General features: G+C 39.9%; 2 protein-coding genes across 3 annotated transcripts in view; one reads left to right on the plus strand and one right to left on the minus strand.

Annotated features, from left to right (window-relative positions):
* ints14 (integrator complex subunit 14) overlaps positions 1-6,497 on the plus strand; it is a 32,339-nt gene extending 25,842 nt beyond the window's left edge. Inside the window, exon 12 of the mRNA XM_048615818.1 lies at positions 4,224-6,497. Within this exon, the coding sequence (XP_048471775.1) occupies positions 4,224-4,304 (81 nt within the window). The 3' untranslated portion in view covers positions 4,305-6,497. The remainder of the gene's footprint in view (positions 1-4,223) is intronic.
* Positions 1-16,961, minus strand: part of hacd3 (3-hydroxyacyl-CoA dehydratase 3) — a 29,330-nt gene that overhangs the window by 4,019 nt on the left and 8,350 nt on the right. Inside the window, exons 3-10 of one of the 2 annotated variants that reach the window (XM_020515519.2) lie at positions 15,242-15,315; positions 14,122-14,286; positions 7,468-7,522; positions 5,299-5,409; positions 3,771-3,898; positions 3,395-3,507; positions 1,191-1,297; positions 858-989 (exon numbers count right to left, since the gene is read on the minus strand). In XM_020515519.2, the coding sequence (XP_020371108.1) occupies positions 858-989; positions 1,191-1,297; positions 3,395-3,507; positions 3,771-3,898; positions 5,299-5,409; positions 7,468-7,522; positions 14,122-14,286; positions 15,242-15,315 (885 nt within the window). The remainder of the gene's footprint in view (positions 1-857; positions 990-1,190; positions 1,298-3,394; positions 3,508-3,770; positions 3,899-5,298; positions 5,410-7,467; positions 7,523-14,121; positions 14,287-15,241; positions 15,316-16,961) is intronic. The other variant, XM_048615821.1, reaches the window with a different exon arrangement.

Below are 16,961 nucleotides of genomic sequence, written 5' to 3' on the forward strand. Positions count from 1 at the left end.
TGCTGCTTTTGGACATGGACTGACCAGTAGGTGAATATTATGGAACCATCAGTAAATATCTGCATTCTGACCATATGATGAAGGAAAGGTAATTGATGAAGCAGCTAAAGATTGCTGGGTTTAGGACACTGCTCTGAGGAACTCCTGCACAGGTGTCCTAGAGCCGATATGACTCCAACCACTTTCCCCTCTGTTAGGTATGACCCTAACCAGCACGGGTTTTCCCAATTCCCATTAACTCTAGTTTTACTAAGGGTCCTTGATGCCACACTTGGTCAAGTGCAACCACTGTCTCCTCACCTCTGGGAATTCAGCTTCTTTTTCCATGTTTGACCCAAGGCTGTAACGAGGTCAGGAGTCAATTGATCCTGACAGAACCCAAAATTGAGAACAGTGCGAAAGATGAGGCTAAAGCCCTTGCAGCAATCTTCAGCCAGAAATGCCGAGTGGATGACCCATCTCGGCCTCCTGTAGTGGTTCCCAGCATTACAAGTACCAGTCTTCAGCCAATTCAATTCACTCCACGTGAGTCAGCTTGCAGCACGTGGACTGCACTGGTTCAAGAACATAGCTCACCACCACCTTCTCAAGGGCAACTAAGAATAGGCAATAAATACCGGTCAACCAACAATGCCGACATCCCATGAATGAATTTTTTAAAAAACTCCAGTGCTGAAAGACAATGCACCTAGACAGATATGCCCCACCTCCCCCTCTGAAATATTGGTCGCGACCAGATCCTGTTTAAAAATTAAGCCCTATACATAACTAACAAACTTCAACTTTTATATTAGTATATGACTTGTGCTGATAATAAGGAAAAATTAGATCAGACTGCGTCAGAGACTGAAACTCACCCAAGAACAGAGCAATAAGGTAACCTCGCAGGAAGTAGGAGAAGCTGAATGAGATGTTGAATGGGTTGGGCAGCAAGATACTAAATCTTCCTGTTTCATCAAAGTATGGTATAGACTGAATCACACACACCGCTATGAAGGAGAGGAATGAGACAATTGTAGTTAATACACATACAAAGTTTCAGAGAAGCAATGTCTGCTATATACAGAGAAATTCTGAGAGATAAACAACTTCACATTCCTCCCAAAGAAGCATATGTCTGTGTGAACTCTTATTCTTAGCAGTTTCATAATTCGACAGTAGTTTAAAGTATACAAGTTTCTTTAACATACCTTCAGCAATGACTCCAAGTGGATAAAGAGGAATCCAAATGGTATATCGGATCCACGTCAGCAATCTCCACTCTGTGTCTATACAGGACAGCATGTAGTATGGGTATCTATTTCAGTAACAAAACAATATTTTACATACATTCCTTCAATATACTAGATACCATTAATACAGTGGAGAACTCAAGCCATGCGCAATACAGACACATACTATTTCAAAGGTAAACACAGTTCCTTCAATAAGTGAAACATGTCCTATTTTTAGTTCCACCCGTTACCCAGAGGTATGAGACAAACACTGGTCCTTTGACAACAGCTGAACCTGATGAGCTCTTTTCCTCACTGTGGACTGCACATGCCAAGGGAAGAAATTAAAGATGATGGTGAAGCATTAATGCTGTCACTTAGGATGTATGCTTAAGGGTTGACAGGAACATTATTAGTACAGTGAGTTAGCCGTGACTATGCAACTGGGAAGGCTCGAGGTACAATGGGAGTGTCCCTGCGTCTGGGCCAAAAGTCTTTGTTCGAAGTTCCATATGTTCCAGAAGTGTGCCCTAACATGTCTGAAAGGTTGCTTATCTAGACTATGCAGCTTCAACAAAGTAAAAGGTAGCAGCAGTTTGCAATAAAAGGTCGAAACATATCAAAATTTTCATCACTTTAGTTTGTATCCAAACTCAGTTTAATACTCTGAGAATCACTCATTAAGAAAGAGACTACATGGTCTAAATATCCTAGAGGTGGCTAACTATCAGTTTGATTCACATAACAATTACTGTGGTGCAAAAAGTAATTTACAGCAAACTTTGTTTTAACCAGCATTCTTGATAAACCAGCAAAAATGAAAATACCTCAAATACTGCTACCCATGGCAATGGCAGAGTATTTTGCTGTAAACAGTAATGTGTATACCCCCTACATGACATTTCTACTACTTACTGAGAGATAGCAAGAACTGCAGATGCTGGAGTCAGAGATAACAAAGTGTGGAGCTGGAAGAACACAGCAGACCAGGCAGCATCAGAGAGCAGGAAAGTTGACGTTTCGGTTCTTCCAGCTCCATACTGTGTTATCTACTACTTACTGCATATTTTTACATTGGTTTTGGGAGATGTGTTGATGTGTTTACATAGATTTTTGAGGGATGTTGATTTTTCGAAGTTTCATTCAGTCAGGGTTTACTGTGATTAGGAGTCCCTCTTGATTATCCGGAATATTTGATCACTCCTGGTCCAACAGGTTAAACCACTCTGAGACATGTTACTTAGAGTTTATTCAGTCAGAATGTAGTATTTCACCTTAGCTTCTATTTGAAGTCCCTAACCAAAGTTAATATGGGAGATGGACAGAAGAGAGGGAGGAAAGGGTGACATTGAATTATCACAACACACTTCAGTAAGAAGAGGCTGGTCTCAAACACATTTTAATAACTGATTAAACTGAGATGCTTTACCAGAAGTGGCCACAGAGGGTCTGGCTATGACAATAATTTATTAATGAATTGATTGCATTTTGAAAGGAAGATTATAAAAAGGACTCTGGGAATAGGATTAGAATACAAAACTCCAGCAGAATAGATGGCACAGGCAAAAATGGGCTGAAGGGTGTCATGTGCTATGATATCTCTAATTCCATAATAGCCACCATGCTGCCCATGCAGTTGCTATGTGTTTAGCACTGCTGCCTCACAGTGCCACAGACCCAGGTTCAATTTCACCCTCGGGCAACTGTCTGTGGAGTTTGCACACCTTTCCAGTCTCTGCATGGGTTTCTTCTGAGTGCTCCGGTTTCCTCCCGCAGTCCAAAGATGTGCAGCTTTTATGGACTGGCCTTGCTACATTGCCCATACTATCCAGGGATGTGCATGCTAGAGTGGGTTAACCATGGGAAATGTGGGGTTACAGAGATAGATAGGTTACAGTGGGATGCTCTTCAGAGGGTTGGTGTGTACCTGATGGGCTGAATAACGTCCTTCCATGCTGCAGGGATTCAATGATTCGTTGCATGAATTCTAATGACATTTAAATTTTTTGTTTAGTTTAATTAATCCGACTGAATTAGTGGCCTGAACTTTTGCTCAAAATCCTCTCAGCATCTACTAACTTAGTGTTTTGTGTAAAGATGTCACTGAATGATCTCTGGATCAAGTTCTTTATGCCATGATCACACTGAAAACTGAGCTCAAGAAAGAGTGAAATACAAACCGGAACATTTCGATGATGCTCCATAGGTAAAAAACTACGAACACTGCTGCTTTATTCTGCATTTCCACCTGACTTCCAATCACCACAAACAGAATCATATTCCTCCCAATTACCTGTTGAAACAATTATATCCACATCATAAATGCCAGAGGATCATTGAAGAAACAGAAACTGCTGATCCATAGAAAAGTAGCTCATCTCTTTGAAAGTGTATTGTAAACATATTTCTCTAGTTGAGGAGGGAAAATAGAATCCACAGGCAATGACACAGTCTGATGCCAGAAGAACAAAAGCCTGGCCAGAAAGGAATGTGATTTGAGTTGCCTTGACCTTCCTTCCTACTCAAACCTGCCTTGGCCTGAGAGTAGCACTGTACCTGGATCACTGCTGGCACCAATCCTGTTTTCACCAAATTTAGCAATGGGTTTATAACCTCCAATATTGCAAATAGCTGGCAAAGGTTCATCACATCACCAACTGCGTGGAAAGTATCAAACAAAGAGTCTGCAAAAACAACACAAATATAATCATTAGCAAGGGCATCTGTAAAGCCAGTTTTCCTAACTGCAGATTGAACACACATATACTGCAGGTTAACCGCCTGCCAAGTTCAAAAGTAAAAACAAATTCAGCCAAACTCATTCCATATACCACAGAATTTCCAGAAGGTTCAGAGGTAGTGAGGTGGGATTGGGTTGGGGAGTATAGTGATGTACTTCATTTGTGTGATGGTGAAAGAGAGACAGAGTACAAAAATGTGCTATTTGCAACAAAGTCACAAAAGTCAGTATTGTGGAGTGCTTTCACTTTAGCTGTTCCCTTCCATCAGGACCAGATTGTATCATCAACACCCAGAAATCAACAGCAGTCAGAAGATGAACTGAACCAATTGCACCTCTACTGTCACTAGAACAGCCGGTCAAGTGATGGGTATTCTGGGATTAGCAGCTCAAGATTTCAGCCAGGATTCTGATGAATTAAATGCACCACACCCCTTGAAGAATTTAGTTATGGCAACCTTCAAGAACTGACCCATCAACATTTCCAAATTATCTTGCTTCTAACATTTAGCATTCAAGTTTCACAGATACTTCAGCATGTATATAACCTCTCCAACTCTGGTTAAAGATTTGTCCTAATATTTGCTATATTAAAGTTACTGAACAAAATTTAAAGATGTGAAAAAACATTTGACAATTGGTTATTTGGATCCTGTGCTGGTAGCAGGTAAAGGATAACTGTTTGTTACAAGTGACTGCCGAGAGGCCTATTAAATCTTGGTTTGATCTGCTTCTATATGCATACTGATACTTTAAGTTAATTATACTTTGTTACTCAAGGTCATCTCTAAAGAATCTTTCTACAGTGTCAAAACACAAGGACTAGGTGCAGTTCAGAACTCAGCAATTTAAGATCAGCGCATTTAAAAACTATTCCAAGAATGGGTAAACTGGTCAGCAATAAAGAAAACCTTTTATTTCCAATCTCTGAACAGTTTTTCATGGCACTGAGCACAAAGGATCATTCTGCCCCACTCAATACAGCAGTGTGAAGCAGACAGTCCAGCTAGTTCGAGATTCTGAGAAACTACATAAATTGTGTAGATTTTGCCTTTGCAAATTTCATGTTTTGCTTTTAAATAAAATGTTCAAATGTTCAAACCCACATCCAAGTTTATTTGTTATAGCAGTCAGGTGGAAAGCTTTGTATAACTACGTGGTGGCAGATTTGAATCAGGTTCACAATCACAAACGGATAAATTCTCAATCCCGAGTAATTGATCTAACAATTAACAGTCCCCTAACAGCAAAAGAAAATTCATGACTAAAAGGATTCCACAGTAATAGAGGCAAGCTGCTAACACGAAATATCACATGATATTAAAACTGCTTAAAATCACTCACCTCGACCGAACACAAACAGTCGAACTGTCATATTAACAAAGATCCATGAAAAACCCAAAAACTGCACCAGGTTGTACATAAATAAGTAACCTTTCTTCATGGTGACATAAGCTGTTGGGCATGAAGTAAAAAATTAATACTGCTAATATTCCATACTGTGAATATTTTAATGACCACAGTTAAGAACATTAAATATAAAATGTGCACAAGTGTTAAAGACAAGCTTTCTCAAATCTCTTGGTCTACAAAATATGGTCAGGATAAACCAGTGAGTGAGAGAGATAAAGCTTAAATAGAAGTGGTGTCTCTGGCCACTTTGCTTGAACTTGGTCTGCAAGGTGGTCATGCTACACTATACAAAGTGGAAAACGAGCCTGGTCACAATTGCAGTTTAATCACTTTGGACAAACTAGAATGGACAAACTAGATTTAAGAATGTGGTCTGTTTGTATAGTACAAAGCATTTTTGCAATTTTCACCTAACTCATCACTTCTACTTCCTCCCTCTCTTTTAGAAGGTTGTTTTTTCACCTGTCCTTCTGAACCACATATCATTCCAAGATGGCAGGCAGTTACCCTGCTCCCTGTACATGAAATTCTGTGTTGCAGGTCATTTTCAAAAGTTGTTCTAGGGTTATTCATGCTCATAATTTTGCTTCATGCAAGCAGATCTGCCATTGAAGACATTTGGATCAGCATGTATGGAATTGTAGGCACAAAGGTATGTCACCAAGACATAAACACTAGGCACATAAAACGCAATACTGTAATTATGTTGAAAATGTAATGAAGCCCAAATGCTATCACTTCAGTTGTAATTGCATGATCCCACTGAAACAAATTTAAAGGAATTTTTAGAATACTGCAAACTTTGTTTTGACAGGCACCTAGTAAACCAGCAAAAATATATAATTCAAATACCGCAAAGTTTACTATATTATTGCAAACTCTGCACTGTCTGACTGGTCTGCTGAGGGTGCGAGTCAGAACACTCTCAGCCAGTAAGTTCTATTTAAGGCAAAACTGCATTATTATTTAAGCAATTTATGCTATAAGTGAAGTATAACTGTGATGTATATACCCCCTGCATTACATTTCTATTCTTAGTGTGTGTTTTTACATTGATCAAGAGGTCTGCAAAATCAATCGGCATACTCCTGGTCCCATAGATACCAGTTAATAAAAAATTTGCTGTAATTGATAACCATTAGTTGCAATTCTTTCACTAAACCAGTCCCATTTTCCTCCATCTCACCCAGGACAAGCGAAGTGAAAGGTAAAGAGAATAAGCTGGTCACATATTGCATAAAAAAAGCCTTTACTGACCAGGAAACAACTCCCTCAGCTTGGAAAGAGTAGCTAGTTAAAAATATGCAGTTACTTGTAAATTTTCTCTGTAAACGATACAATTATAACACAAGCAACACTGTTTAATTAAGAGATAGCAAGAACTGCAGATGCTGGAGACAGATAACATAGTGTGGAGCTGGAGGAACACAGCAGCAGGCAGCATCCAGCTTCACACTTTGTTATCACTGTTTTAATTAAGTTAATTTAACTTGTACACAAGGAAGTTGGGTAAATCTTTATAATTCACTGGTTAGACCTCAGGTCTCCACCTATCCTAGTGCCTCACCCAACCATCCCACTTAAAACAGCGACATGTTACTACTGATATTGCTACCAACAGGAAAATAAATACAGAAAATAATAAGAGATAGTAGGAACTGCAGATGCTGGAGAATCCGAGACAACAAGGTGCAGGGCTGGATGAACAAGAGCCTCCACCTATCCTCTCCTCTATCCCTCTTCTATCCGCCTCCCACTCTCTCCCTATTTATTTCAAACCCCCTTCCCCTCCCCCTTTTCTGATGAAGGGTCTAGGCCCGAAACGTCAGCCTCTCTGCTCCTATGATGCTGCTTGGCCTGCTGTGTTCATCCAGCCCTGCACCTTGTTGTCACAGAAAATAATAAAATGGTTTGTGAACATGTTGCATAATGGATCTGACAGTGAAGCTCTTTGATATTCACAGAATTTCCAAGTTGCTCATTTATAAGACTTGTCAGGGTCTGCAGTTTTATTCAATGTCCTAGCATTACAGTGTAATCCAGACAATTCATTCAGCAACATGTGAGCAAGTCATAATCACGACAGCATATTGCACTTACAGTTCTTCCGAACTCTTGACTCCAAACTCATTCTATTAATTTCTCTCTCTTCTTCCTACCAATGAAGCACAGAAAGGACACAATTACTTTAGTTATAGTCCCTGAAAATCCTCCACCTTATTACAAGATACAACTCCTGCTTATTCACTAAAACGCTTAGAAGATAGAAGTTGGAGAGATGTCTATGAAATAATCAGTGTGTAAAGAGTGATATTTGTGGAACCTCACAAATTGTTCTCATGCAACTTAACAGAATCAGTGCCATGGAATAAAGATAATCCGTATTTTTGAAAATATTTAAAATATTTGTAGTAATTTTAGTGCAAAGCTACAGAGACTAGGTAGCTCCAGGTTTGATGTTTGACCTATGCTGTCAGAGAATGTCAACTATAAACTAACAGGATGTTATAATAGTCCTTACTGTTGCTGATCACAATGTGTGCTTAAACACAAGGTGTTGACACACCCAACAGTCAAACAGCCTACTAACATTCACTGTCCACAGTAAGAATGACCACCTGGAGAAGTTAACAAGGCAGCCAAATGTGAAGGGTTTGCTTTGAAGTTAGTCACCTCCTACAAAAGGGAGGTGAAAATCAAATACTGTGCTACTTATTAAAAAACTCAGTACTGGGAACTTCAGTGCTTATAGCAGGACCACTGAATATACTTCCTAACAATATTCAATCAGCTGAAGCCATTATATAATTTCAGTTCAGGACCATCTGGGTGGTCAGTTCAGGGTTCAACTCCTACCTGGCCCAGAGGTGTGGCAGAGCATGTACAAGCAAGATGATTAAAATCACTAATTTCAGTGTTACTTTAATTATCTCCTCACTCAACGTACTTCCAAAACAAGTAACCACTGAGGTTAGCAATATTTCTCTTTTAAAGCAAGATGAAACAAGGAATAAGGAAACGAGATATTATTAACCACAATTAATTTGAAATGGTGGGTGAAGCTTTTTTAAGTGCAAGGCCCACTCTACTTTTTGGGGGGGGTGCTACTTCAGGTTCAGTTACCCTTCTTCAGAACTGATGGCAGCTAGGAAAAGGTGATACATATGCTGCAGACAAAAGGATAGATAATGGTGAACCGGGGAGAAAGAAACACCGATAATAGGGAACATAATTAAGTGATGATGGGTTGGCTCTGAGGAAAGCAGCCCATGTCATGACAGGGCCAGGGGTGTTGGGTGGGTAAAGGACATGGAAGGAGGTGTGTCTTCCACAGCCACATCACACTACTCAGTGACTGCCTCCAGCTTAGACTTACTACATGTGGATTCCAACTGAAATTTCATCCTTTGTGTTTCAAATCCACCCAGGATTACAGATACCTCCATAATGTACAATGTTCCACAGATAGCTGTTCTCACCACATCTTGACATCCACTCTAAGTATACCATACACACACTTGAAACCTCTCTTTCTCCATCAGCATCACCTCATGATGTTTGAGCTGCACTACCCCCCAGTTTCACTTCATTCTCCGCTCATTTGACATTCTAACAAGAAACCTTGAACAGTATGTAATGGAACCAACGAGGGAGCAAGCTATCCTAGATCTGGTCTTGTGTAATGAGACAGGAATAATTAATGACCTCATAGTTCGGGATCCTCTTGGAAGGAGTGATCACAGTATGGTTGAATTTAGAATACAGATGGAGAGTGTGAAGATAAAATCCAATACCAGGGTCCTGTGCTTGAACAAGGGGAACTACAATAGAATGAGGGAGGACTTGGCTAAAGTAGACTGGAAACAAAGATTTTATGGTGGGACAGTTGACGAGCAGTGGAGGACTTTCAAAGCAATTTTTCAAAGTGCTCAGCAGAAGTATATTCCAATGAAAAGGAAGGACTGTAAGAAATGGGGTAATCTGCCATGGGTGTCTAAAGAAATAAGGGAGGCTATCAAATTGAAAGAGAAGGCATACAAAGTGGCCAAAAACAGCATGAAGCTAGAAGATTGGGAAAACTTTAAAGTCAACAGAAAGCCACAAAAAGAGCTATAAAGAAAAGTAAGATAGAACATGAGAAAAAACTAGCACAGAATATAAAGACAGATAGCAAAAGTTTCTATAATATATAAAACGAAAAAGAGTGGCTAAAGTAAACGTTGGCCCTTTAGAGGATGAGAAGGGGAATTTAGTTATGGGATATGATGAAATGGCTGAGGCACTGAACAGGTATTTTGTATCAGTCTTCACAGTGGAAGACACTAATAACATGCCAGTAATTGACAAAGAGACGAAGGTAGGTGAGGACCTGGAAACAATCATAATTACGGAAGAGGTAGTGTTGGGCAAGCTAATGGAGCTAAGGATTGATAAGTCTCCTGGCCCTGATGGAATGCATCCCAGGGTACTAAAAGAGATGGCGGAAGAAATAGCAGGTGCACTGGTGGTAATTTTCCAAAATTCGCTGGACTCTGGGGCAGTCCCAGCAGATTGGAAAACAGCAAATGTGACGCCACTGTTTAAAAAGGGAAGTAGACAAAGGATGGGGAATTATAGACCGGTTAGCTTAACCTATGTAGTGGGGAAGATGCTTGAGTCTATTATCAAGGAAGAAATAGCAAGGCATCTTGATAGAAATTGTCCCATTGGGCAGACGCAGCATGGGTTCATGAAGGGCAGGTCACGCTTGACAAATCTTTTGGAATTCTATGAAGACATTACGAGCAAGGCGGACAATGGGGACCCAGTGGATGTGGTGTACCTAGATTTCCAAGAGGCCTTCGACAAGATGCCGCACAAGAGGCTACTGCATAAGATAAGGATGCATGGCGTTAAGGGTAAAGTATTAGCATGGATAGAGGAATGGTTGACTAACAGGAAGCAAAGGGTGGGGATAAATGAGTGCTATTCTAGCTAGCAGTCAGTGACTAGTGGTGTGCCTCAGGCATCGGTGTTGGGACCGCAATTATTTACAATTTATATAGATGACTTGGAGTTGGGGACCACGTGTAGGGTGTCAAAGTTTGCAGATGACACTAAGATGAGTGGCAGAGCAAAGTGCGCAGAGGACTGTGAAACTTTGCAAAGGAACATAGATACATTGAGTGAGTGGGCAAAGGTCTGGTGGATGGAATACAATGTAAATAAATGTGAAGTCATACATTTTGGTAGGAGTAATAGTAAAAAGGATTATTACTTGAATGGTAAAAAGTTGCAGCATGCTGCTATGCAGAGGGACCTGGGTGTCCTTGTGCATGAATCACAGAAGGTAGGTCTGCAGGTACAACAAGTAATTAAGAAGGCAAATGGAATTTTGTCCTTCATTGCTAAAGGGATTGAGATTAAAAGCAGAGAGGTTATGTTGCAGCTGTACAAGGTGCTGGTGAGGCCACACCTGGAGTACTGTGTGCAGTTTTGGTCTCCTTACTTGAGAAAGGATGTACTGGCACTTGAGGGGGTGCAAAGGAGGTTCACTAGGTTGATTCCGGAGTTGAGGGGGTTGGCTTATGAGGAGAGACTGAGTAGATTGGGGTTATATTCATTGGAATTCAGAAGATTGAGGGGGGATCTTATAGAAACATATAAAATTATGAAGGGAATAGATAAGATAGAAGTAGAGGGGATGTTTCCACTGGTAGGTAAAGCTAGGTCAAGAGGGCATAGCCTCAAGATTAGAGGGAGCAGATTTAGGACTGAATTGAGAAGGAACTTCTTCACCCAGAGGGTTGTTAATCTGTGGAATTCCTTGCCCAGTGAAGTAGTTGACGCTACTTCAGTAAACATTTTTAAAGATAAGGTAGATTTTTTTTTAACAATAAAGGAATTAAGGGATACGGTGAGAACGCGGGTAAGTGGATCTAAGTCCACGAAAAGATCAGCCATGATCTTATTGAATGGCGGAGCAGGCTTGAAGGGCCGGACGGCCTACTCCTGCTCCTAGTTCTTATGTTCTTTTCTTTGCCTTTCACACATTAAGGAACGCAAGCTGCGGCAGCTCCAAGATACCTACAACCCTTTGTCTACTTAACTGTTGTTCTTTGTCTCCACCTCTCATTTACTCCTTTCCCACCCATCTACCTCATTCTCTGTCTTCAGTATATATACATTTTCCTAGCTACCATCAGTTCTGAGGAAGGATCACTGGACCTGAAACATTAATTCTGCTTTCTGTCCACAGATGCCACCAGACCTGAGAGTCTCGGATTCTGATTTTGTTTTCAGATTTCCAGCCTCTGCAGTTCCTTTTATTTCCCAAGTTTTTTTTTAAACTCCCTTTAATTGAATTAAAAACTTTCAATACTTTCAGTCACTGTTTGTGATATGATCTCCTCCACACTGGGATGGAGCCTAAACTCGAACTGCTTTACAGAACGCCTCTGCTCAATTCGCAAGCATGATCCTGAGCTTTTCTTGATTTGTAAATGTAATTCTCCACTGCCTTATCTGTTCAAGACCTGCTGCAGTGTTCCACTGAAGTCCACCACAAGCTTGAGAAACAACACCTTATCTTTCAACTCACCACCATGTTCAATAACTTATATGATAACCTCTGCCTGATTCTTGTTTGATATGTGTTTTGTGTTTCTCCATTTATTGTTTTAGTGCGTTGTCTGGTTTGCTTATTTCTCTTCATGTTTCATTCAGGTAGATTCACATTTCATCTGGACACAAAATTCATTTCTTTACCATTACCACACTTTGGCTTTTTCTTTATTTTACATTAATTCACGGGATGTGGGCATCACTGCCTCGGCCAGTATTTATTGGAGATCCCTAATTCCTTAAGAAGGTCACAGTGAGTTACCTTCTTGAACCAGTGCAATCCATTATTGATGTAGGTGGTCCCAGAGAACTGTTGTGGAGCAAGTCCCAGGAATCTGACTCAGCAACACTGAAGGAACGGCAATGTATTTCCAAGTCAGAGGCTTAGAGGGGTACCTGCAGATGATGGTAATTCCCATGTATCTTATGTCCTTGTCCTTCAAGATGGCAGTAATTATGGGTTTGTCTGTCCTGATTATAGTGGTTGTGGATTTGAAAAGGTTCTGTCTAAGAAGCCTTAGTAAATTTCTGCAGTATATCATGTAGATGGTACATACTGCTACCACTGAGCATGATGAAGGGACTGAATGTTTGTGGATGTGATGCCAATCAAGCGGGCTGCATTGTCCAGAATGGTGTCAAGCTCAAGTATTGTTGAACCTGCAGTCATCCAGGCAAGTGGGGAGTATTCCTTCACACTCCTGACTCCCCATAGATGGTGGACAGAAGGTTAGCTACTCATGAAACAAAACATGAAATCTTTTGTAATTTAATTTCTCCTGTCATTCCCCTTATCATAGAGCTTTACTTTTGTTCTTTCTGCCCTCTTTACCCCTTCTATTGGCTTAAAAACTCCTCCAGCACGATTTGTCTTTATTTATGAATGGTTGCCTTGACCTGAAACATTAAACTTTGTTTCCTTCTAGGGACATTGCCTGACCTGCTGAATATTTCCAGCATCTTTGGTGGTCATTACATTTGGTCAGACACTGACACAAGCATACACTACATAGGTTACCTATTAATTAAGTCTTAGGGCAACTATTTACTTAACATATTCTTGGTTTCAAGGCAGAACAATATGTCAGAAAACTGCAGAATAGAGAGATTTGAGGTCCTTGTGCATGAATCACAAAAACACTAGCAGCCAAGTTGAAGGGAAGCTAAATGGAATGTTGTCCTTTGAAACAAAGGGAATGAATGGAGTATAAAAATGGGGAGGTCTTACTGAAATTATACAAGGCACTGGTCAGACCGCAGCTGGAATACTGTGAACAGTTTTGATCCAGTTATCCAAGCAAACATATACTGTGACTGGGGGGAATCCAGAGAAGGTTCACTAGGTTGATCCTGGGTATGGTGGGATTTTCTTATGACAGAAGGTTGAGTAAGTTGAGCTTGTACTCAGCAAAGTTTAGGAGAATGAGAGGCAACCAATTGAAACATACAAGATTCTTAGAGTGCTTGACAGGTCGGATATAGAGTGGTTGTTTCCCTAGAGGCCATAATCTCAAAGTAAGACGGAGATGAAGAGGTTTTTTTTTGACTGTCAGAGGGTGGTAATGCTATAGAATTCTTTACAGCAGAGGCCTGTAGAAGCTGAGTTCTTAAGTATCTTCAAGGCTGAGACAGACACTTTTTAATCAGTAAGGTAATCAAGGGTTTATGGGCGTAGGAGATTATCAGATCAGCCTTGATCTCATTGAATAGCAGCGTGCACTCGATAGGCTGGATGGCTTACTCTGGACCTCACATCTTGTAGCCTTGACTACATTAGATAATCAGATTTTCACTGTATATCTGGCACTTCAAGGATTTTAATGTTTTTTCCAGATATTTATGAATATTGATTGTCAGTGTTAACATCTACAATTCCTTGGTGATATACTATCTGACTTAGATACAGAGTAAAATTGTCCTTCGTATTGGCCCACAACATTGCACCAAACTACACCCGACTATTGCCAGTTTCACCTCAATCACTTGTGGGTATGAGGAACAAATTTATTAGTTATTTGCTAATAATATAATCAGGTTTGTACAGCAGATGAGAATCACATTTGAAAGTGAATGGTTAATATAAGTTCTCTAACTAGTTGATTCTGAAGCAAAATGTGATGCCATACAAAAAGCCTCCTCACTAAAATTTACCTTTGCTTGAAGTTCCATTTCAGCATCAGATTCATCCATCCAGCGGTCAAAATCAGGAGCCAAGAATATTGGTTTCTTTTCTTGTTTGGTCAGCCTGTGCCACCATCTATTCTCCATTTTCTTCACTGTTATGTTTACTTGTCTTTCTGTGACCTTAAACTGCGGCTATGAACACATAATTTTTGTTGTAAATTTCCTACTAACAAGGTTACGTACATCACTGACTGAGTTAAAACAAGATATATTTATTGAAATTCATACATTTACACAAAAGCAAAACAAACAACATTTAGAACAGCAATACTGAACTTATCTGTCCCTGAAATGATAAACTGTTTACAGAAACCACAAGGGCAAGGTAGCTTCCGACTCACCACAGCACATCCTAAACTTCACACCATTTGAAAGTTTCACACTGACCGGTCACCATTATATATCCAATAATTATTAATTTGTGAGGTTCTTTAAGACCAAATTGCCAAAACATCTTGATTATTACAGAAAACGAACAAACTGGTTCATTAATTTCCTTAAAGGATACGAGTCTGCCATCTCTACGTAAACTGGCTTTTACATGATTCCATTCTACATCATGACTCAACATCCTCAGTAACTAGGGTTGAGCTAGAAATGTCAGCCTTGCCAGCAACACCCACAGCCTATTAGCATACCAAAACAAGCACTGAACCAATCAGGCCTGCAGATTATTAGCAATATTTTAACACTGTCCCAAATGCTGACCTTGATTTTCATACTGACTGATTCCTGTATTACAATCATATTAAAATTATCTATAGCCAGTGACATGGCAGACAACAGTAATTGTGAATAAAGCTATAGTTTCAGAAAATTTACCCACAAATCTCATGACTATAAGATCATGCTAGGGCTGGATCTCCACAGATCAATGATGAGCAATGCAATCCCTGGCGCCCTAGCTGATTACATTCACACAATGGCATTGTGGTTACAAATGGGAGGGAATAATTTTCAATTAATTTTAAAGGACTCCTTACTGTAACAGTAAGATCAATTGAAAACAGTCAACTTTCTTTCGATATGTTGCTGAAATGCAATCACTATCAAAGTGTTAAAATGAGCACCAATTAATGTGACATACCTCAGGATTCACTGGTGCCAAGAATGTAAGATGAAACTCATATGCATTGGCTCCTTTTGCACCATGGCCGTGTGCTGAAGGTAGAACATTGGAAAATATTTCACATCATACTCCAACACCTTTGTGACAGCTGAGGCATTGTATATTTCAGTCTTAAGATCAGTAATAATGACTTGGCTGGACAGGGCATAACTTCAGAAAATCTAAAGATGGACATATCTGGACCTCTAATAACAAGTCATATTTCTCTCACACTCATCACTTAAAGATATATCTTTGGTTTAGCCTGAAATATGATATCACAGATATATGAGTGAGCCAAAGGCAAACTGGCATCGTGTAAATAAAATGAAGGAATCAAATTTAAATGCATGGCTGAAAGATTGTTGGGTTTCAGAACATGGGATACTAGCACCAGTACTGAGGCAGAAGACAGCTGCTCTGGTTGGGCAGGGTTCAACTGAACTGTGCTGGGACCAATGTACTGGTGAACTGAATAACTAGACCTGTAGAGAGTGCTTTAAACTAACTGGAGGCAGAGACAGTTGCAATATTTGGGAAAGGGGAAATACGGACTTACAAAACTAAAGGATATGACATTACAGGGTGACTATTTAGGCAAAACTACTCAAGTGTGGGACAGGAAGGAACAAAATGTACAAATATAGAAAAACAGTAGCAAGTAGAATCAATGGGGAAAGAAAAATGATAAACAAGGCAAGGAAGTGGCTTTTTACTTACATGCACATTGTATTTGGAACAAAATAAATGAATTAACAGCAAAAGTAGAGGTTAATATGTATGATCTTATAGCCATTAAGAGGTCACAAGGATAGCAAAGCTAGGAAGTAAATATTCAAGGCTATGTGACTTATTGAAAGGACAGACGAGAAGGAAAGGATGGTGGGGTGGCTTTGCTAGAACGAAATGGAGGAAGTACATTAGCAAGATATAACCTTGAATAATATGATACACAATCAATATGGGTGGAAATAACAAGGGGAAGATGAGACTGGCAGTAGTAGTCTACAGGATCCCTTAAAAAGCTAAACCAAAGGACAGATAATAAACCAGGAGATAATGAGAGCATGTAAAAAAGGCAGTATATCAATATGGGTTTCATTAACCTTCATGTAGATTGGGAAAATCAAATTGGCAGAGGTAGCCATGACGAAGAATTCATAGAATGTATCTGGGACAGTTTATTAGAACATTATGCTGTTGATCCAACCAGGAATCTGGCTGATTTGAGCTAGACTGAGACGCTGAACAGGCTGGAACTGTTTTCCCTGGAGATTTGGAGGCTGAGGGGTGACCTTATAGAGGTTTATAAGATCATGAGGGGCATAGATATGGTGAATAGCCAAGGTCTTTTACCCATGGTGGATAAGTCCAAAACTAGAGGGCATAGGTTTAAGGTGAGAGGGGAAATATTTAAGAAACCGAGGGGTAACTTGTTCATGCAAGGGTAGTGCATGTACGGAACACCAGCAGAGGAAGTGGAGGAGGTGGGTACAATTACAACATTTAAAATACATCTGGATGGGTACATGAACAGGAAGGGTTTAGAGCCAAATGCTGGCAAATGGGACTAGGTCAGATTGGAATGTCTGATCTGTGTAGTTGAGTTAGATCAAAAGGTCTGTTTCCATACTGTATGATTCTATAAATCTATTTTGGATCTGGTAATTTGTAATGAAGCAGGTTTAATAAATAATCT

The sequence above is a fragment of the Rhincodon typus genome, chromosome 33, assembly GCF_021869965.1.
Source record: "Rhincodon typus isolate 14 chromosome 33, sRhiTyp1.1, whole genome shotgun sequence".
NCBI lineage: Eukaryota > Metazoa > Chordata > Chondrichthyes > Orectolobiformes > Rhincodontidae > Rhincodon > Rhincodon typus.